Source organism: Lacerta agilis, chromosome 12, assembly GCF_009819535.1.
Source record: "Lacerta agilis isolate rLacAgi1 chromosome 12, rLacAgi1.pri, whole genome shotgun sequence".
NCBI classification, from domain to species: Eukaryota; Metazoa; Chordata; class Lepidosauria; order Squamata; family Lacertidae; genus Lacerta; species Lacerta agilis.
In genome coordinates this window covers 43184992-43208291 of record NC_046323.1, presented here as the reverse complement: position 1 = coordinate 43208291, position 23300 = coordinate 43184992, and the positions used below count along the sequence as shown (strand labels likewise).

The window sequence follows — 23300 nt, the reverse complement described above, 5'->3', positions numbered from 1 at the left end:
CTGAAGTATGGACTATGAAAGTATATTAATGTTTATTATACCAACAAATTGACTGAAAGTAACATAACTTAACACGTATTATATTTGGAAAGTATGCCATAGGCTATGCCTTTGAGGAGACACTTGTAGATATGTGTTAAGTTATGTTACTTTCAGTCAATTTGTTGGTATAATATACATTAATATATTTTCATACTTCAGAGTTTTTCAGGGCTTTGTGCATTTCATATTGGGTTATTATTTCCGTGATTGTCTGTTGGTTTTTGCGCAATCTCCTGCTCGCGGCAGGAACAAGTCCCCCGTCACCCCTATGCACTATCCGTGTATAAGACGACCCGCATTTCTTAAGATGATATTTTAATTGAAAAACCTAGTCTTATTCATAGAAAAGTATGGTATATATTCCCATGTTCACCCTTGAATATCCAGTATGAGGAAGTGTTCTGTGCAATCCAAAAGCTTACAAACACCATGGTAAACCTTGCTTGGTCCTAAGAAAGTTATTATCTCACTCATTCTCTGAATTCTGAAAGTCTATCATCCAATTAATAGTACCAGAGGTTGTTTTTTTTAAAGAAAACAGCTGAGCTGATGAGAAACATACCCAAACTGGGCCCTAAATGACTTTCACTTGTTTCAGTAAATGGTAGAAAACCTTTCAAAGAAAACCAGGGCATTCTGAGGTCCAAAGGACATACACTGTATGCACAGGGGGAAAGGAAAGAGAGATAAAACAGGAAGTAAACACACCTATATGCGTTTGCGCCATTACATCAGCTAGCCTATGTGCAGCACCACTGCCGCCACTTTGCGTTGAAGATGAAGATGTTGTAGATGTGGTAGAGCCATGGATGGCTTGGCTGATCCAGTGTTCCATATTTATACTCCCTTGGCTTGACGTTGGAGTTCCCTGCGAATCGCCCTGTACAGAGCCTTCGTCTTCTGAACCAGATGAGGTATCTAAGATTGCAAAAAGGTGACAAAAGCTTTAATGGAGAGACAATGAACACAGAGACAAAGTGGCACAGTTCAAGGCACAGTGGGTCCCCCCCCCAAAAAAAAACGTGAGCAATTTGAAAGCAGTAATATAGACAGTTGAATTGAACATAGTCAGAATTGCATGCAACACGTTCCACTATGTGTTTTGTTAGAAGAAGACAAAAACTGGAAAATTGACGGAGGAAGATCTGTCAAAATAAGGCTATGTTTACCCTATTAGTCATCTGAAGCACAAGTGTTTCTCTACCCAAGAAGTACACTTAGCCTTCAAAAGTAGTCATATTTAGGGGGGGGGGACACAAGGTTGGCCGAAGTAGAATTGGAGAGGGGTAACAGCAGCAAGAAAGGCAATGTTTGGGAGGGAACTGCACCCTTAAAGCCTCCTCTTTCAACTAAAAAGTTATCATTTCAGCCCAGTTTGAATGCAAAATCTGTGCAAATTGGTCTGATGCTCAGACGCTGAAGGCTTGGCAGAATGAAGATCCAGACTTATGCCCAGACCTGGCTGCAGTTAAATCCCAATGAATCCAGTGAGATTTATGTTCATTCAACTTCTTGGCTACAAGGACCTCTTAGACTTATGCAAAAAAAAATACAAACCATTGTTGTCCTGTGGTTCCTGAGCACCACAACAGAAGAGGCGCTTCTTTGATATGATTTCCCATGGAAGTGGGATTCTAAGCAGTGCCCCATCTGTGCATCTTAATAGGTGGGGCTGCTCAGACGTGCACAAAAAGCCAGGCATCCAGGTTGATTTCGGCTCCAATTATCGATATATTGTCCAAAACCAGTCTGAAGCCCATATTGTTTTTGACCTGGCAATCTATTGCAAATAGATTTGCATTTTAGGGCTGGGTGATATATCATCCAAAACCAAGTCCTTATCATGATATCGGTTTCATAATTTTTGACCTAGCAATAAATTGCGAATCATGGTGCATGTGCGCTTACCATGCAAAAATCACAATGTGGGAAAAACCGTGAAGCCAGCCAATGTCTCTGCTGGCGATATATTGCGATTCTGAAAACCAGATATTGCCCAGCCCTAGCTCCAATCCTATACAAACATACTTGGAAGTTAGTCCCATTCATCACAAAACTACTTATTTACAAATAAAAATGACCCTATCAGTTCAGTTCAGTTCAGTTTATTACAGCAAGCGCCAGCAATACAAAACAACACAACTCCAATCAAAAGACGAGCAACATCATCACAGGAGTGCAAAATCCAAAAGGCCAGAGAGAAAACAGCACTAAAAGAATTTATTAGTATATTATTCAATAAAGGGATTTACGTTTTCTAATAGCTAGGGTGCAAAATTTGGCCACAGCACAAGATACTGAGCTCGAAGAGTCTTCTAAAAGGAATTTACGTAAAATTTCGGGAGAAAATTCCAAATAATATTGCAAGGGTATAAATTTTAATAAAAGGGGTAGTATAAGACGAGATCGCTCTTCACTATAAAGTTCACAAAATAGAAGAATGTGAGTGACAGATTCCACCTTATTGGACATGCATGGACAAAGACGCTCATGAATTCGTACCCGCAAGGATTTGCCGTGCAATACAGCTGTAGGCATCGCCTCAAATCGGGCTCTAGAGAAAGCCCATCTGTATGATTCATAAGTGATATTGGATAAATAAGGGGCAATGTGACCCTATCACACTGTTTCTGAGTGGGGCCGGAACTACTGCCAATCTGAGGCTGTTCCACAACCCTACCTTTAAAATGCATCCAATTGTGATACAATCATATTAAATTAATGCTAACTTGTGATTAGCAAACTGCTTTTAAAAAAAGCTTTGAAATTTCACATTGATGGATGTGGTGTTAGTTTCTTACCTGGAGGTGTGTAGGCATCCATCGATGTTTGCACCACCAATGACCGTCGCTTGGATGGCATAGGCACCGCCATCTTCCTTTCTTTATGTTTTGCAAGAGCTGCCTGGACTGCTTCTGTATGAACATCTGGAATGAAAACCTAAATATCAGTTTGGAATGCCAGCAGGAGAGGTCACGGACACAGGCAACTTTGACCATGTAAATTCCTTAGTCAGAGTCATATTTATGCACCCTTCAAAACATTGCTTCACGTGTACTTGTTTTTCAGCTTTTTTTAATATGTAAACATTTTAAAACTGTTTTTACATTTTTAATTGTTTATATATGCTTTACTGCATGGTATATTGCTTCAATATGCGTCACATCTTCATAAAGGAAATAATAATAATCAGGAGGAAGATGAGGAGGAACCCAATTTTGCAGGGGTTCTCAGAGAAATAAAGAAGGAAGGCATGTATTGGACTAGCGCTAAAAGGTGTTACAATAATACTAAACACACTCTCTGTGAAACAAGTTCCTGTGCTAAGAATGGTTTATTGTATGGAAAAAGCAGAGAGCTACAGTGCAAAGAACGTGTTTTACACATTGATTATAACCTTTTCAGTTTGATGTCTCTCTGGCTGCTAGCTTCATTTGGTGCTGCTGTTCTTCATTAGTTTTTGCTATTATTTGGATTGGTTGTTTTAACCGTTTTATTGTTTTTAGTGTATTGTAAACTATTATGAAGTCACTTTTTGTAATCTAAAGCAGTATACAAATCTAGAAAGAAAGACAGTTTGATCAGCAAATGCCAGAGCATAGTCATTCTCAACATATTTGCCTATAAAGCATCACTATATAGAAGGGATGAGGAAACTCTGGGGCTACAAATGCTTTTGGACTCCATTTCCCATGAGCCTCAGCCAGAATGGTGAATGGTCAGGGATGATGGGAGTTGTAGTCCAGCAACATCTGGAGAGCTGCAGGTAAGCCACCTCTACTATATAGGATTGGATTACTAAATTGGATTACCGTCTCAACAAATATTCAAACTCTACTCTAGTAGAGCTCAAAGAAGTGATGTTCCTTTATGAGGGCTGCTCCCCTTTCTTCTGGCAAATTCACAAGTTAGTTTTTCCCACTATAAGCTTGTCTTCCATTCTGAATTTCTGCCTGTCATGCAGCTGTTAAAGCACAGCTATACTGCCAGGGAGAAAAGGAGGGGATGTTAGCACTTCAACCCCAATCTGCATAGTTTAAGTTGGTCTCCCATCCAACTTGGACCTTATCTGGAAACAAAGCAAGACTAATCAGATGATGCACTGCATTTCAGACTTAATGCATTTTGTACTAGCAACAGAAACGGTCCAAGGATATCAGAGAAGCCCCATCACTTACTGATCTTAGAAATATATTTTGCCTTATTGAATTACTTTATAAAATTCATGGGATTGGATACAGATATAATTGTACTTAGCGACCCACTGAAAGTTAGTGATGACTGACTTAAGACTCACTGATTTCAATAGATCTACTCAAAGTATGACTGTATCTGGGTCTAACCTTTACATCTTTTGAGAAATAAAAGGGAGACTGGTTGGAAAGCATGTAAATGATCCGATTCTGAAGCCTGTGTTGGCTTTTATGCCATAAATACAGAACATTTCTATAGTTATATTAGCTAATAAAGGCTCAAAATTAGATCACAGCAAGTAGAATGCATTTGTGAAATAGCCTTTAAGATTACAGTCATGTTTCGGAAAGACAAGCTCTCTTTGAAGACACATTACTTTTGCTGAGAGACAGCAAGTGGGCAGGAAAATGAACAGAATAAGGAAAAACAGACATGGATTATGTTTTTTGACATCTAAACATGGATTAAGAAAAGTACTTGTATCTTGTTTGTTGTTTAAAGGATAGATTTTGAACCATCTTCACTGATGGAGGGTATGAAAGTATATTTCTAGTGTAATGCAACAATGATGAGGATACTAAGTTTACTGGGAAAATAGCCCCGATGAAAACAAAACAAAATGAAAGACTTTCTGAATAAATATAGTGAGGGTGAACTTATAAAAGCCAGGATGCTGAACACATTACTTGGAAATAAGATCAACTGAAAGCATCTGTACTTAACTGTTCAAGAAGCTTGTTTGAAATTCAGTGAACCAGCCCAAGTTAGGCAACGCCACAAAACAGAAGCCGCAATACTTAGCATTCAAGTAATATAAAATCTTGGCTTTAACCATTTATGCTCTCAGAAAAAGAGCTCAAGACCATTTATGCCAAGTTTCCAGACTACATAAAGTACACTTCCACATATAGTTTTCCTTATCGAGTATTTGCTTAATTGAAAAGAAGCCATGCCATCTTCTAATATACGTAACTGCAGCTTGCTCAGTCTCAGGGTCCTAAAAACAGGGAAAGGGAAGCTTTCCCCCACTCTGAGACTTGAAACTGCTAACAATCTGGACTGGACAACTCAGAGAGAGAGAGAGAGAGAGAGAGAGAGAGAGAGGGAGAGAGAGGGAGAGAGAGAGCACCTTCAAACAGAGAACTGTTCACCGGGGGTGGGGGGGAATCCAGTATTAGTGTAATATAGGGCTAGCATTTATTTTCAATTCCACACAGGTAAAATCAGGGTGTTAATACTCTACCACACAGGTACTGTTCTGCGGAAGAATTCAGAAATTTCCTTTTTTTATCAACAAAGAAGAAGAAGAAGAAGAAGAAGAAGAGTTTGGATTTGATATCCCGCTTTATCACTACCCGAAGGAGTCTCAAAGCGGCTAACATTCTCCTTTCCCTTCCTCCCCCACAACAAACACTCTGTGAGGTGAGTGGGGCTGAGAGACTCCAGAGAAGTGTGACTAGCCCAAGGTCACCCAGCAGCTGCATGTGGAGGAGTGGAGACGCGAACCCGGTTCCCCAGATAACGAGTCTACCGCTCTTAACCACTACACCACACTGGCTCTCAACAAAGCATTCTGCACCACCAACATCTAACCCAAACACTTGTTTATTGGGAAGTCAAATCAAATTTTAATTCCTAGTAAATATGCTTAGACCCATGGCCTACAACGGCCTATTGAACAGGCAGATAATAATGTATCCGCTCATTTTATCCAATGTATGTCCTTATTAACTTTTAAAAAGGATTTCAGGGCATTCCTCTGAAGACAAACCTTTGGAGTATAAACTGTTGTTTTGTATCTGCTGCTACAGTTCAGATTGTATTTTCTCTGTTGTTCAGTTTGAACGCAGTACAGCCGCTTCTCAGGGTTTTTTTCAGGTTCCTTTATATTTTTTAAAAATGGGGTTGCTATTGTTTTGTGGGGGTTGCTCTGCTTCTCCTGGCTGCTTCTCTCTTCTTAAGAAAAGCCAGAATAAAAAATATGACCCACTGAATAAAACATAACCACTCTGCTGTATGCTAGCAGATATTACCCTTCCGTTTCCTTTCCTTTGATCTTCTTTCCCTTCTTGGTTGGTTGGCTCATACACTGGATTCAATTTGTGCTTCTTGCTATTCTTAGAGAATCAATATAAGCAGTGCAAAATGAAGTGACAAGATTGGGAAGGCTAATTGCTTGACTTGTGCAGAGGATGCCTGTGCAAAGATTCATTACTCAACCTGTCAAGCATTTATTCTAGGTGGCCTGATCATAAATAGTAAAAGTTAGGGATAAAGTAGATGTGGCTGCTGCTGCTGCTGCTGCTGCTGCTGCTACTACTACTACTACTACTACTACTACTACTACTACTACTACTAAGCCAATGCTTTGCACAGTTTTATCCTCACAACAACCTGGAGAGGTGGATCACATGAGTAATAGTGAGAACCTCAAGATCACCCAGAAGGCTTCGTGACTGTTCAGAAGTTTAAGTGAGATCTCCCTGGTTGATGTTCAGGCTCTCTCTGTCCTTGAGGTCAGATTCTGTGCATTCATGTAGAATGCAGGGTGACGGTCAGATTTCAAGAGCCAAAAAGGGAGCGTGGGTGTGTGTGGGGGGGGAACTCTTCCCTGCATCCACTAATTAGCCCCTCCACCAATGAATTGTTCTTCCCTGCAGCCTCACTTGTTACTGGAACCAGCGGATGGGGTGGCACTGGGAATGGAGACGATTCCGTTCCTCCAGCTCACATGTCGTTTTTGCTCCTTAAACCACTTCTTTCCATATGACTGCAGCAGATATGATTCTATGATTCTATGATATGGGTTGAAACACTGGGTCTGTCTCTGTAAATGTCCAATTAATTTTAATTCTGTCCAACACAAAAACACTTCCAATTTTATTTAACGCTCTTGCTCGTTGGGGCAGGTTCACAACATCATTTATGCTACCAAAATTTCACTATGCATGGAGAGATTATGAAGTGAGCTTGTGGTGATCAGAACTTCCGACAACAAAGGAGGGTAGCATTCTGCAGAGAATACAGGAAATGTGTCTCCTCATGTTCTAACAAAGCAGAAGTCCAATAAAGGATGAGGTCCATATCACCTGCAATATTATGATGTTTTGCGAAAAGGGTGGTGCGTAAATTCTCTTCTAAAAAGTACAGTTGCAGTGCAGACACTGGATTGCAATGAAGATCTCTGCAGTGGTTAATAAGTAGTCATATTCCCACCTGCCTGTTTGCTTCCTAGTTCATCCATCTGTGGCAGCAAAGTACAGTTTCCAAATCTAACAACTCCATTACTTCACAAAAGAAAAGATAACTGCCTCAAAAGCATAGATAGCTTTATAATGTAATGATTCCTTGTAGGTTCTGCAACTTCCTAGGTCCAGAGGAAACTGAACTTGCTCTCTTTTAAGCATGGAACGAGTCTTCCTGTCTCTTATTGAATACAATAAACAAGGCTTTCCCCCTTTACAGAAAAGACTTCCATATCTTGGTAATTTCAGCACAGTTCTAGAGACACAGAAAAAAACCCTAATGCACTGTAGCCTGTAGGTGATTTATTACTTCCACCTTGGCTCACAGCACTGCATGCCTTTCTCAGTACAATCAAGTGTTACCTAGTAAATATTTAAAGTTTCCATGTTAGTAGGCCAAGATTCTTTCAACCTCCTTATGAAGCCTGCCATGTGACTGCAAGGGAATGAGCCTATTCATCATATTGCTTGGGTCTCCTATTCTTTTACTGCTTTTGCTAAAAAGTGTAAATTCATACTGATTAATCTGGTGCAAACCAAATGTGGGACTTCTAAAGACATCAAGTTCGACCCTATGCATTTCACTAAATTATCTGTGATACATGTGTATCCTGTTTCTGCTTAAAGACCCGACTAGAGAAAGATCTCATTTTACCTTTTCGACATGGGCATCCTTCTCCTGCCAGTACTGTTGGCTTATTTCTAGGTCTGCCAGCCCCAATTTTTAGTTGATTAACCACCTGTCTTTTAACCAATTAAACGTAGACCACTTTTGCACATTACCCAAAAACCCACTATATTGATTCTTTCTTTCCTGAGATATTGAGGATGCATATGTTAATTTATAATTTATTTGCCGTCTGAATGAAATGCTGCCTGCAGGATTTCTTCCTCTTTCCCTTACTACAGAAACACACCAGAATTAAAATAGTCAGGGGGAGGGGGGAGAACAAGCAAGTGTTTCCTTAACCCGCATCAATCATGAGTGGTAATTAAAACTAGTCCCCATCAACTACATTACTAGTGTATGATCTGATGCAACATTAATGGAGGAGAGGGGGTAAAAGACCCGCACACATGTGAATGGTGGGGCAGGAAAGATGCTGTAAGATGGTCTGGCTTACTCCTTCCCTCAACCCACCCAAGAGAAAGCAGCTATACAGTGAGGGCTAAACAGTGAAGTCCCTTCTTCCACATTGCTCACAGTTACGGACCAGCAGGGAGGCAAGGACTTGACATGCAGACCCCACCTGCAGATCCCACTTATGCTGGGGCCTAGGAAGCATAAATATATGGCTCAGTAGGGAGCCAGAGGCCAGCATTCCATTGCGGATGACTTTTTGGAGGGCTACCCACTTCCTCCCTCATACACACTGACATATACATTCACAGACCTAAACACACTTTGTCACATGGCAAGGCAGGGTGGTGTGGCATGGGCCAGATGGGGAGGCCCCACAGACCACAGCTATCCTATGGGCTTGGGAAGGTTTACACACACACACACACACACACACACACACACACGTGCCCTATGAGAAATGGGAAGGGTGTCATGTTGTCATGGCAATATCTATCATTACTGTCCTCTCAGCAGAGATGGAGCCAGCAACCCGCCCTCCTCACACAGGTAGCAGGGTTGCACCCTTAGCTGATTGCTCTTTTGATTAAGGCTTGCAGCCCTACTTTTCTCCCCCCTGAGTTATGTGTGCTTTATTTCTGCTCTGGATATTCAGCTTTCAAAGAAGGCAGATATTGTTTGGGTGTCCCCCAGTTTGACAGCTGGCAAGAGCCTGATTTTTCTTTCCCATGGAGAAGCCTAACATTCAATTCTGTTCCCAAATACATTATCTGGAGAGAGAAACGTCACACTGGCAGAGGATCATGCAACCACCTCCATATATCCAGCAATGCTTTATAGCTATTTTAATATCCTATTTACTTATAGAGAACTCATTCCCCCGAGTGCTAAATCCTTATGTAACAAGGACAGTACAGTCCACAAAGAGATTTTTTTGGAGGGTGATCAGAGCTTGGGGGAACCCAAAGGTTTACAGAAATGCAGAAGATGTTAAAGAGAAGAGGTAAAATAAAAACAGCCTAATTGAAGACTGAGCATGCTCAGTGGCCTGAGAGTTGACGGGTGGGTGTAATGGAGTAAAAAGGCATGGCTAGCTGGCATCCTCAACTGCAACATTTTCTTGCTGTGTGTGTGTGTGTGTGTGTGTGTGCGTGTGTGTGTGTGTGTACATCTACATCTACATCTACATCTACATCTACATCTACATCTACATCTACAGCTATCTTACCAAAGACTAGCTTGGCATCTCATGCTAACCATCTGGATTCTGGCTACTGACTTCAATTAAACTTACAAGACAGAATGTGCACACAACCTATAAATGGTGATAGCTTCACCTTTGCAGATGACAATAATACTAATATTTAATTATTCATTAATGATGAATTTAGGCAAATTCATCCTTCAAATATAAGTAAGAATCTAATACATATTTGATTGTTATAGGTTAAGTTAAACTATTCTAGGGTCTAACTTGGCCCGCTGTCATTGCTTGCTAGAGAAATCGCAGATGCGCTTAGTGAGAATTGCTGGGAATGCTCAGATTTTAGGTATTATGACTATATAATTAATTTTGGTGCCAAGTGTCTATTAGCAACAGGATAACGACACGTGCTAATTGGTAGTGACAGGTGATAAAGCAGTTTATGTGCTATGATCAAAGCGGTTGAATTATAGGATTTGTACCCTCTTGTGTCTTCAGGGTCATTAGCCTGCTGTTATCAAGTAGTGAGGTGGCTTGCAGTGCCATGGAAACTGGTATGCTGATGCCATTAACAATCAATCCCTGCGAAATGGGGGCCCACCCAGGGTACAGTCATTTATTTTGGATGTGGTTATTGGTTCTTCCTTTCTGGGGAGACATGCTGCTATGCCATGCATTCCTTTGCCTGGGCTGCCAACATTTTTACCAGTCCAAATACACTGAGTCTGTGACTATGGCTTGATCTGCAGACATTGATTTATCTCATTGCCAAGAAGAAAAACTCCACCTACTGATTTTTACAGATTAAGCTGCTGTAAAAGACACAGGAACTGAACCGTGCTGTTACTTCTAGTTAGTTGGAAACACTATATTTTGCTTACTTTTGTGACAAAGGGTACCAGTGCAATCCTATATGTATCTGCAAGTCACACTGAGTTCAGTGGGGCTTACTCCCCCTGTATCTTATAAGTGGGTATAGGATTGCAGGGCTGCAAGCATATACCCACTCACATGGGCATAAGCCTCACTGAACCCAATGGGACCAACTTCTGAGAAGACTTGGAACTATAAAGGCTGCAAGTTCTGCAGTCAGTGGAGTTCTAGGTCCCTCTTTTGTCAATTGGCAAAAAAAAATGAAGGAACCGGAGCTTGAATCTGTGAAAAGAACGTAACTGGTAAAGGTAAAGGGACCCCTGACCATTAGGTCCAGTCGCGGATGACTCTGGGGTTGCGGTGCTCATCTCCCTTTACTGGCCGAGGGAGCCGGCGTACAGCTTCCGGGTCATGTAGCCAGCATGACAAAGCTGCTTCTGGCAAACCAGAGCAGCACACGGAAACGCCATTTACCTTCCCACCGGAGCGGTACCTATTTATCTACTTGCACTTTGACGCGCTTTCGAACTTCTAGGAGTAGGGACCAAGCAACGGGAGCTCACCCCGTCGTGGGGATTCAAAGCACCAACCTTCTGATCGGCAAGCCCTAGGCTCTGTGGTTTAGACCACAGCGCAACCCGCGCCGTAGGAAGTCACAAATTAGAAATATCCTCTTTTGAGCTAAAAGAGTGCCAACAATCTCTTGACGTTTTCTCCCCAGCTTCAGAGTTTCAGGCTACAACTCTAAGAAGACTTGCTAGAGAGCAATGTCTATAAAAACCTGTGGGGTTTTATTTCTGAGTAAATATGATTAAGATCGTGCAAGCCAACTCCGTCTTCCTATGTACGAAGCAGCAGCTTGAGTTGCGCTTTGATAACAAACTACCAGCTTTTGCTGCAAGGAGCCACTGAGCGTGGGAAACAGCCCTTGAACTCTTGCTTGTGGGTGTCACAAGGCAGCAGCAGAGGCTCTGGGCCTGATATTTCAGCACAGGCCACTGATGTCATCCACTCAGTGTGTTCTTATCAATGCAGGGCATTGTTATCTACATAGCAGCTCTGCACCTACACAGAACTGAAGTAGCGAGCCTGGTGCTCTGCCACCTAATGACACTGTCACAAGATCCTCTACCCGTGCCTAACAATGCTCACTGGCAGAAAGTGGGAGTCTGCCAGCGAATTGCTGCATGTAGGAGTATCAAGCTCTACTAGTCCCCAGCCTCCCGTCTCTCTGCTGTTACGTATGTCCCTGTTAAATCTGTACCCTTTCAGCCAAGATGGGATGTGCCGCCCAAACATCAGAAGCAATGTTTCATCAACTTTACTCCTCCCTAAGATAAGGAAGGGAATTCTAGCTCTGTGCAAGACTTTGCTGCATTATGCAGGGGGTGGGTTAGATTAGATCTGGACAGTGGAGAGCAGGGTAAGAGACAGATTAGGATCTACTGGTAGATTTCCGGGTGATCTGCGGTAGATTGGCAAGGGTATCCATCTCCCACCCATTGCTTAACTATAGCAACAGCAAAACTTTTTCCTACTTAAATGAGGCTGCTGAAGCGAAGAAAGGCAAACCTCAGTTCAGATCTCATACTGGGAAAAAAATAAACATCCTCAGCTTATAATGGGTTCAGAGGACACCCTGGTCTTTAATTCTAACTGCATGTCTTTTGCACTTGGTTCTGACTGGTAGAACTTGGGGTAGAACTTAGAAAAACAAAGCAGATCCAGCAAGTTGGAAGCCCACCCTGGATGGGAAGACGTCCACAGTCCCTTCCAACTCTAAACTACTATGGTTCTACATGCTCTGAGTGCAAAAGGTTCCAGGTTAAGGCTTGGCATCACAAGATTAAAAAATTACCAATTAGGTGGAGGGGGGAAAGAATGTCTACATACTTGACAGAGACTGATAGTTCTATGCATGCAACGGCAACAACATCATGAAAAAGGCTGCTTTCTGCTTATGTGCTATGCAATGATGTAATCTGGGAATCTTGGAATTCGGGGGGGGGGGGCAAATAAAATTGGGGGGGATATGTATGCACCTATTTTCCCCCAGCAGTGGTTAAAATATTAAAATGGTTGGAATACCAATTTATTTAAGCAGAGAGGCTCTTTCTCAGCCTGATGCTGCTGTAGTTTTTCCACATACCTGACCGATAGCGCTCATCACGTGACCCTGAGGACCTGCGTCGGTGGTATCGAGAGGAGGAGGAAGGGGTAACGGGAGTTCGGCGTTCTTGTGGCAGTGCCTGATCCACTCCTGCATTTGGGGGAGGAAGAGGGGGGGAAGTTAGACTTCGTTGCATTATGTACACTTTATTTTTATTAACAGACTGCCCGGCGATAAGGATTGTGAAAATCAGACAAAGAACTATTATGTTATTATTATTTTTATAATACTATTGATACTTGATGTTTTCAGTACTAGGATTTAGGTACGTGGATGCAGACCCTGAAATTCATCTACTTCGATCAGCTGCAGTTGTTTGTTTTTATTTATAAAAAATATTTATATACCACTACCCATTTTTTTTTAAATAAAAAAAATCATAGCAGTTTACAACAGTTATGCATTGAGGCAGAATGATTAAATCCCAACTCTTAACTCTGGAGGTCATATTTTATCTGGTATATAGTATTCACGGGCAGAGATCTGACATATGACGCAGGGAGAATAATGCTAGAGGGACCCCCCCCCCCAAAAAAATTTTTATAAAGAGTGCATGTGCAGCCTGGTGGTGCAAAGGTTCAAGTGCAATGTAAATTGTTCCAAGTGCCAGAGTAAATTGCAGTATTGAGCCAAAACACCCAAGATGATACAATAACTCAGGAGACTGCAACTATTTGGGCGCCATCCCTAAAGCAAGGCTTTTGTTTGAAACAGACGTTGGATAGAGAAGGAACCTGGCAAGATCAGAATGGGAGAACAGCCGTTGCAAAGTGCAACCCTCAAGAGAACTGAGGACCCTAACTTAGACTGGCGCAACACATGCAGATTAACTGAAAATCACAATACAATATATAAAGTCTTATGTGCCAAACAGACCAATGAGCTTGCATGCTACCAGTGGCAGCAGCACAAGAGTCATTGGGAAGCCACTGCCAATACTGGGCTATATGAGGGGTAGCCACTGTAGTGACCTCCAGAAGTTATTGGACACCCACCAACCTCAGCCAGCATGGGAAAGGCTCATGGATGATGGAAACCATAGTCTAACAACATCTGGAGTGCAACCTGTTGGCTGTCCCTGAGATAGATGAACGAATAGTCTGACTTGGTATAATGCATTTCCCTATGATTACACTGCTGGTGTGAGATTGTCTTGTGTCGGAATACGTTTCACGGATCCGCCATGGATTCATAATTTATTGGTTATTTTATGGGTTTTTTAAGGTCTACTTTTGGTATAATTGCGCGCAAAAGTGAAAGTGAAAGCATGAATGAATAGTGTGATTCACTTACAAGATTAATCCGCCTTTATTTTGTAGATCCGGTCATGTTCAAAGTTGTTAATGAGCGTTAAACTTGCTTCCCGCCTTTTTGGAGGGCAGCAACAGTGATTTTATTGGTTAAAGTACTTATGATGATGTCACGTTTGTTCCCTAATAAAAGGCAGAGGCACCCCGCTTAGGGAGGGAGAGTAGCACGAGATCGCACGTTCTTCTTATGTTCTTTTTAGTTGGGTTTTAGTTGAAGTCAAGTTTAGTTTAAGGGGCTAGGAGCGGGCTGGACGGGTTGGATGGGTTTTTCTTTAGTTAGAGTTAGATCGCGGAAGATCATTCGGTTTAGCCTTAGTTAGGTTTTCTTTAGGTTAGCCTAGGGTTAGGCCCGCGGAAGATATTTCGGTTTTAGTTTATTTAGTTAGCCTCGCGGAAGATTGGGCGCGCAGGGTCTTTAAGTTTAGGAGAACTTAGCTTAGGGGACGAGCCTACGCGGGTTCTGCCGAAGCCACTAAAGATACTACCGGTGTCTGTCTTCCTTTGGGGTTAACGGGGGAGTAAAGTAAAATTTTAATTTTCTGTAAATCGGTCCGCCTATTCAGAGTCAGGGTACAAATTTTATTTCACGAGGCAACGTTTCTTTAAAGAAGGCAACTAGGAACTCACACACCATCAGAGTCTTCAATTGGCTTACTCATCATCCTTCAGACTGTGAGGCTTGGCCGGCGACCGTGCTCAAAAGCACGCGGAACGCTGGCCACTTTCCCCGCAACTGGTACCTCGTGCATAACCAATCCAAGGCCGTGCACGAGGAGCTCCAGCAACCATACCCCGACAAGTGGTGCCCCGTGTGAGGCAAAGCGTAGTCAAAATCGCTTCCACAAAGACTCCGGTTAAAGGCAACATATCGGAAGTGGCTCGGAAACAGACATTGAGAGGTGAGGTATAACGGCCCGGTTTATCTAGGATTTCGCTGCAGTAGCGCGAATCCACCGCTTGCCCAAAGTAGTGTAAATAGAAGTCGCGCGCGTGTATTTTTGCCCCAAGGGGTCCCCGGGTAGAGCGGCAAGGAGTTTAGTGTAAGCCTACGGGCAGAGTAAGGTCTTCCCTAAAGCCTACGGGTGGGAAGGGTCTGGCAAAAGCCTACGGGTGCCAGGGTTTTCGGTCAAAGCCTACGGGTAGGGCCGGTGTCTCCCGAAAAAGCCTACGGGTGGGAGGGAAAGGTTTTCTGGCTAAAGCCTACGGGTGCCAGGGTTTTCGGTCAAAGCCTACGGGTAGGGCCGGTGTCTCCCGAAAAAGCCTACGGGTGGGAGGGAAAGGTTTTCTGGCTAAAGCCTACGGGTGCCAGGTTTTTCGGTCAAAGCCTACGGGTAGGGCCGGTAGCCCCTAGTAGAAGCCCACGGGTGGGGGCGGAGGTTTTCTGGCTAAAGCCTACGGGTGCCAGGTTTTTCGGTTAAAGCCTACGGGTAGAACCGGTGTCCCCTAGTAGAAGCCTACGGGTGGGGGAGGAAAAGTTTTGGAAAAGTGTTTAAAAAATGGGCTCCTCACTCTCAACTGCTCAAGTAAAATTTTGTGAAGACTTATTGTACCTTTTGAAAAGAAATGGTCACCCTGTCTCTGAATCAGAAGTAGAGCTTTTAGTTAAAACCATTGGGGAAATTTGTCCCTGGGTCCCTAAGGAGGGAACGAAAGATTTAGCCTCATGGGAAAGGATCGGGTTAGAATTTATGGCCAACCCGAAAATCGGAATTCCTGTACAATTAGTATGGAGCAAAGTAAGAAACTGCTTTCAACAAATCGCTCCAAGAAATGTTTTGCTTAATGGAACAGTGAATTTAGGAAATACTGCTTTTAATAGTGCCCCTGTGCTGCCGCTTGCGGTTGTGCCATTTTCGGCCCCCTCGCAGCAGCCAGTTCAGGCCCCGTTGTCGTACACGCACTCGCCCTTGTCCAATTTGTCATTGCCAGATTCATTGCCGCCTGTGCCGGTGCAGCAGACGCCGTCGGCCTTTCAAGCCCCGCCGCGAACTGCCCCACCGCCAGTCGCTCAGCAGTCATCGCAGGCCTTTTACCAGCCAGCGATTTCAAGTCAGCAGCAGCCGCGGACCTCGCTCCAAGCAACGGTCCCGCTTCCTCCATCGCAAGCCGCGCTTTTGCCAGCGATCCAGCAGCAGCAGCAGCAAGCAGCCTTTTTGCCAGCAAACCCTGCTGCCCTGCAGGCCGCGCTCAAGCCAGCAGCTCCAGTTTTGCAGCAAGCTGATTTCCAATCAACAGCAATCCAAGCTTCAATGCAAGCAGCACAACAGCAATTTACCAACCCTTCAGCACCTCCAATGCCAATGCAGATTCCAAGACAAGAGCAAAGCCAAATAATGATGATCCAGATGCCAGGACTTGCAGTACAGAGCCAACAACCTTATGCTCCAACTTCAAGTCAGCCATCTTGTCTTCATCCAACTTCAAGTCAGCCATCTTGTCTTCATCCAACTTCAAGTCAGCCATCTTGTCTTCATAGTCAGCCATCTTCAAGGCATCCAGATGTCAAAGACTCTTTAGCGCCATCTAGTGGCCCATCATTTGGAAAGCATCAAGAAGATTTAAACTCACTGATGCCACCTACAGATCCAACAGCAATGCAACCCATCTGCAGAACTCAAGCTTTAGAAGCAGCTTTGGGACAAATAGATTTTAGTGCTGATCCAATGCACATCTTTCCAGTGATTCGTGCCAATGGAGGACAACCTGCAAGATATCAAGCCATTCCTTTTGAAACACTACGTGAACTGCGAAAAGCCATACGCGAAAATGGACTTCAAGCTCCTTATACTAGAAGTTTACTTGAAGGACTGTCCACTAGTAGACTTCTGCCATCTGATTGGAAGTTGATTCTTCGCACCTTCCTGTCGCCTACAGATGCTCTTCTGTGCCTGCAAGAGTGGAAAGAAGTAGCAGCCAGACGTGCAACGCCACTTGCCACAGAAGATATGCTCACAGGATCAGGACATTACTCCAATCTCAATCAACAGCTAGCCATACCTGATGCTGCACTTGTCACCATAGCAGACATTGTAGTCAAAGCTTGGCGCAGACTACCCAATCGCACAGATGCTAGCTCAGTATCAGGATTCGCTGCAGTTAGGCAAGGTCCAAAAGAACCTTATGGGGACTTCGTGGATCGCCTGATTGTTGCAGTGGAACGCCAGATAGAAGATCGTCATGCCAGAAACATGCTGACGAAACAACTTGCCTTTGAGAATGCCAATGATGACTGCAAGAATGCCCTAACAGCAGTTGCAGCTCGTCCAGATGCCACATTGACTGAGATGCTACGCGTCTGCCAGAATGTCGGTACCCACTCCTACAAAGCACAGCTCTTGGCAGCTGCGGTACAGATGCCACGTCAAGACAGCTCTACGCCAGTCAAGAAGTGCTATGGGTGTGGAGGCGATGGGCATTTCCGGTCGCAGTGCACAACAACGCCAAGGCCTTCTGCCAAGCCGCCAGAGAGATGTCCCATCTGTCAGAAAGGATTTCATTGGGCAAATGATTGTCGCTTGAATCCACAAAACACATCACCTACCTCATCTCCAGTTCAGGGAAACGGTTCTGCGGGCCGCGCCCCGGCCCCGGTAAAACAATAGGGTGCAAGTTCAAGAACATCATGAAGGTCAACCATCCCAGAAAGGTGAACAATGCTACTCCTTATCCAGGTCATCAGGAAAAAAGAGTGATCCAGAGAGATATCTACTCTTCAGATGTCCAGAGAAAAGATGTGACCTCATCAAGCATTCAGGTTCCAGAGGTTTCATCATCTGCCTTACCTATTCAAAGGGTTCCAGTAGAGAACACAGCATTCAGTTCACCTTCTGCTGACTGCCCTTCAGTTCCAGCTGATGTCAACCTTGCTTCACAGCAAGCAATCACAGTCAAGTCTCTGATCGCAGAATTGCCCTCTACATTGAGAAAACATCCTACTGAGGTCAACCTCGCAGCACCTGAGCTTTACTCACCATTGAGTCAAGGTCAATCTGTCATCGAAGGACATTTGCCCTTGGTGAAACAGCAGTGTTCAAGTTGCAGCCCAGCTGATGATCACTTTCCATGTGGCCAAAGAATACAAGTGAGTGAGCCAGCTCCCTCTTGTGGAAGCTTAAACATCACTCCAGTTAACAATGTCCACACCTTTGTGTCACCTCCAGCTTTTAAGCTCAGCCCGCCACAATCACTGCCTCGCGTCAAAGAGGAAGTTCCATCCTGCCAGTTTGATGCACAACTGCCTGAATGTCAACAGGTTCAACAGCATCAGCAACTCTTACCAACGGAAGAACCTCAAGTTTGCCAACTCAACGCCAAGCAGCTTCAGAGTTGCCAACTTCAGCAGTGCAAAAAACCCGAAGCCAAAAAGATGTCTTCAGACACTGCCAATGAAGAACAAGAAGAATCTTCTGTCCCAGGTATACCACTCTTCTTAACAGAGGACTGTTATTTTTCAAATCCATGGTTTGCTCAGCAATTGCCAACATCCATTCGTGGTCCATTCCCAGACACCTCAATTTGCCTTATCCTGCCTAGGATGGATCGCCTCCCTGCCACAGTCACACTGACTGCAGGCCTAGTTCGAATCACAGATTCATCGCAGTTGCTGATTCCAGGATTTTCAACTGTTCCTTGTGTCCTAACAAAAGGTTTGGAAATTGCCAGACTCTATTTGCTTACTTCTACGCCTACAGCTCCTGTAGACTCTTTGCCTCCTCAGACAGCAATGGCGCTAATCAAGATTACAGAAGAACGCCCTCATCTCGTCTTAGAAATGGGTGGACGAAAGATCAAGGGTCTTCTTGATACAGGCGCAGATGTCACAGTGATCGCCAGAAAGGATTGGCCTGACCAGTGGGCAACGACTGTCACCCAGGAAGTCTTCGGAGTCGGAGGTTTCGAACCCGCCCACCAGAGCGTGCATCCGATTACCTTCCAGTCAGACTCAGGCTCCATGGTGCAGCTCCGTCCACTTGTTATGGATGTGCCTATCACCCTTTGGGGTAGAGACTTATTGTCTAAAGCAAGAACTGTTGTCCACACTCATTTTTGATGTGGGCCTCTGCATCAGCGCCAGTTCATGCACTTCCACTCACATGGAAGGAAGGACCCCCTGTGTGGGTCGACCAATGGCCGCTGACATCCGAGAAGCTCGTCGCAGCAGAGGCCCTAATTAAAGAGCTCATTCTCTCTACAAGCCCCTGGCAAGCACTGTTACAAAAGTGCATTGTTCTTTTCTGCATTGTTCACATCTATTCACTTTTCCTTTATTCAATGATCCAATCGCCAGCCATGGAACATTCCTTGTTATGTTCAGTGCTGACTTTGGCAGTGGTTGATTGAAAAACTATAACTCCCGGCGGAACTCTTGGTTCTTTGGCTAGATTCCTATTATCCTCTATATTAACAGCAAGTTGAGAATATCCACCTCGTTGTTTGGCTGCACTAGTTTCCAGTGTCAAATGCAGCAATTCTTCAAAAGTGCTCAACTAACAGCACCAGTTGAGTTCTGGGCAGTTTGCCTTACCCTCCTACTGCCTAGGCCTTTTGTTTGCCTCTGGGCAGCCCCTTGGTTCCTGGCTGCCTAGATTTGTTCCAGTTATTCCCATACCTGCACTCACTAGCAGATCACCTTGATTTGCTTGCTTAACCTCCTTTCTTCTACAGGTATCGTTGTTTCTTCAGAGCTCGATGTTTCAGTACTTTCCTGAGCTCCATGAACTTTTCCTGAGTTCCAGGACTATTTCTTCTACATGGTCATGTGTAGTCGGAGAAGAAGACGACCGGCAACTCATTCATCGTCTTCATCCTCCTCTCCAACACCATTTTGCAGTTCTAAACCTGTCTTGTACTTTATATTGTACTTGTAAAAATTGCATATTTGCCTTTGTATGCTTCTTGAAATATCCGCCTCGCATGTTACATGTGTTTTCCTTATAGCTTGATAATTAATGATATGGATGTTTATATATGCAAAGCTTTTCTGAAATGGTTTCCATTTAGAGCGTCACAATTTTGATGATATGGAAATGTTTATGTAAGGTCAAAGCATCATCTTTGTGCAGTTCTAGTCATAGATATATTTATATATATATGTTTTATTTCAATAATCCTAAATCTCCACGTTGTGCTTGCAAAAGTTGTAGTTCAAAATGTGGTAACATTTATATTTCCTTTGGTCAAAGAATTGGTCATTCTCGGATTTGTTCAAGATATATATGTCAAGTCTGGTGGCGTCCTACCCTTTTGGTACCCCTATTTATTTTAAAGATTCCCCCTCTATATGCTACCTTTGGCAGTAAACCAGGTTCCCAGCTTTTCCCTTCACTCTGTTTCCTGCTGTTAATGGGAGACCCTTATGTAGCTGGTTTAAATCTAATATCGTTTCGCTGGAAACCCTTGTGTAGATGGTTTAAATCCTCATCCTGGCTGGGACACCTTTATGTAGGTAGCTTAAATCCCCTCTTGTGGCGCAAACCACTTGTACGTAGGTGCCTTAAATCCCCTTTCTGGAATCGGACCCTAGTTCCCCGTTACCTGTGGTCGCTGTGGTAAGTCCAGAATATGTCTTCCTGAAAGTTCCCTCGATTCTGTAGCCTCAGTGCCACACACCCTTTATGTTGCCTTATCCATTTTACTTAAGTTTTCCAAATAAAAAATTAAAAAAAATGGGGGAGGGGTCTGGGTAGGCCATGTAGCCCCAGCTCTAGTTATACTTTAATTTTGGGTCCCGGATCGGGACCTCTCTTATGTTTGGGCAGTCGTTATCCGTTATTTTTAATTTTGGACCTGCATCAGGTCCTCTCTTGTGTTTGGGGAGTAATTTGTTGTTTTACGCTGCACGCGAAAGTATATATGCTTATAAGATGATTTGTTGTGTTACACTACATATTGAAGTATTTATATATACCTAAAAAGGTTTATAGTGTATCGGATCGATCACTTTTTATGTTTGGCTAGTGGTTTGTTATTTTCACGACTTTATTGTTACATTATTGTACAAGTATTTCCTCTTATGAGGGGGATGGATGTTGATAGTGTTGCCAGTGTTTATATCACAGTTTTGATGTGGACACTGTTGGCACTGTTGACGCTCTGCCTTTTCATGTCGAGGTTTATATCAAAACAAATGGTAATGTTTGTGTTAGATAAATGCTTATGATATCTCTAACCTTCTTTTTTTTATATAACTAAATCAAAAATAATTTAATTTAAAACAAAAAAAGAAAGATGATATGTCGGAATACGTTTCACGGATCCGCCATGGATTCATAATTTATTGGTTATTTTATGGGTTTTTTAAGGTCTACTTTTGGTATAATTGCGCGCAAAAGTGAAAGTGAAAGCATGAATGAATAGTGTGATTCACTTACAAGATTAATCCGCCTTTATTTTGTAGATCCGGTCATGTTCAAAGTTGTTAATGAGCGTTAAACTTGCTTCCCGCCTTTTTGGAGGGCAGCAACAGTGATTTTATTGGTTAAAGTACTTATGATGATGTCACGTTTGTTCCCTAATAAAAGGCAGAGGCACCCCGCTTAGGGAGGGAGAGTAGCACGAGATCGCACGTTCTTCTTATGTTCTTTTTAGTTGGGTTTTAGTTGAAGTCAAGTTTAGTTTAAGGGGCTAGGAGCGGGCTGGACGGGTTGGATGGGTTTTTCTTTAGTTAGAGTTAGATCGCGGAAGATCATTCGGTTTAGCCTTAGTTAGGTTTTCTTTAGGTTAGCCTAGGGTTAGGCCCGCGGAAGATATTTCGGTTTTAGTTTATTTAGTTAGCCTCGCGGAAGATTGGGCGCGCAGGGTCTTTAAGTTTAGGAGAACTTAGCTTAGGGGACGAGCCTACGCGGGTTCTGCCGAAGCCACTAAAGATACTACCGGTGTCTGTCTTCCTTTGGGGTTAACGGGGGAGTAAAGTAAAATTTTAATTTTCTGTAAATCGGTCCGCCTATTCAGAGTCAGGGTACAAATTTTATTTCACGAGGCAACGTTTCTTTAAAGAAGGCAACTAGGAACTCACACACCATCAGAGTCTTCAATTGGCTTACTCATCATCCTTCAGACTGTGAGGCTTGGCCGGCGACCGTGCTCAAAAGCACGCGGAACGCTGGCCACTTTCCCCGCAACTGGTACCTCGTGCATAACCAATCCAAGGCCGTGCACGAGGAGCTCCAGCAACCATACCCCGACAGTCTTGGGCTGCAGTAGCAGCAAATTTCCACAGGATTGGGTGGCAAATCAAACAAATCCAGATGCCTCAAGAAAGTGAGCTATGGAACTCGCTATGCAGTCACCAGTGCATGGAGACATCATCACCGAGCTTTTCCAAACTCCCCAGCTCTTTAGCTCAGCGACCCCCATCTGCTATCTCCAGATGTTACTGCTTCCCATTCGTTGATGGAAGGCGGTTCTATATACAGGACTTACGAAGAGTCTTTATCCAGAATGTTTGATTTCTTGCACAGTGGCATTCGAGGAGAGACAACATTGAGGGCATGTGTCGTAGTAAGCAGGGAAAGGAAGGGTACGAAACACGTGGGATGCACACCACCCTGGCAAAGAGTTAAAAATAAATACTAGCTAATTGAAATAATCAGCTGAGCAGCTCTTTCCAAACAGCATCATGTGGCTGTGCGAGGAGCAGGCGACAGCTCTATTTTCGGTCGACAAATTAGATACTATGGTGATATGAACCACAAGGGACAAAAAAAGCAACTCCGGTTATTGAAATGTAGGTAGTCCATGCCAGCCGTGGTGGAAAAAGGGACACTTCTAATACCCCGGTTGCACACCAAAGTATACCGCCTGAGTGCTATACCCCAACCTATTGTGAATTGCTGAAAACTTATCTACTTGCTGCAATATATATATATAATCTGGTTTATAAGTAAAGAGGGTGTTAGTTCTTGTGCTTAAAGGCATACTATGCATTTTTTAATATTATACAGTGGTGGGAAGGAACATACTCAGTGGTAGAGCACCCGTCTTGCATGCAGAAGGACTTAGGTTCAGTCCCTGGCATCTCTAGGGATGAAACCTGGAGCCGCTACCAGTCAACGTAGACATAACTGAGCTAGAAGGACCCAACGACCTGACTCAATATAAGGCAGCTTCCTATGTTCCTAACTGAGGTGGCAGATTTGTAACCAGGAGCTCACAGTTCTGCCTCACTGACCCAGCATCTTTC

The 23300-nt window shown here is 43.5% G+C and overlaps 1 protein-coding gene across 5 annotated transcripts in view; it reads right to left on the bottom strand.

Annotated features, from left to right (window-relative positions):
• DIP2C (disco interacting protein 2 homolog C) overlaps positions 1-23300 on the bottom strand; it is a 288350-nt gene that overhangs the window by 94522 nt on the left and 170528 nt on the right. For all 5 annotated transcript variants that reach the window (XM_033165106.1, XM_033165108.1, XM_033165109.1 and 2 more), the window contains 3 exons: positions 12789-12899; positions 2844-2969; positions 751-960 (listed from right to left, as the gene is read on the bottom strand). In XM_033165106.1, coding sequence (XP_033020997.1) covers positions 751-960; positions 2844-2969; positions 12789-12899 — 447 coding nt within the window. The remainder of the gene's footprint in view (positions 1-750; positions 961-2843; positions 2970-12788; positions 12900-23300) is intronic.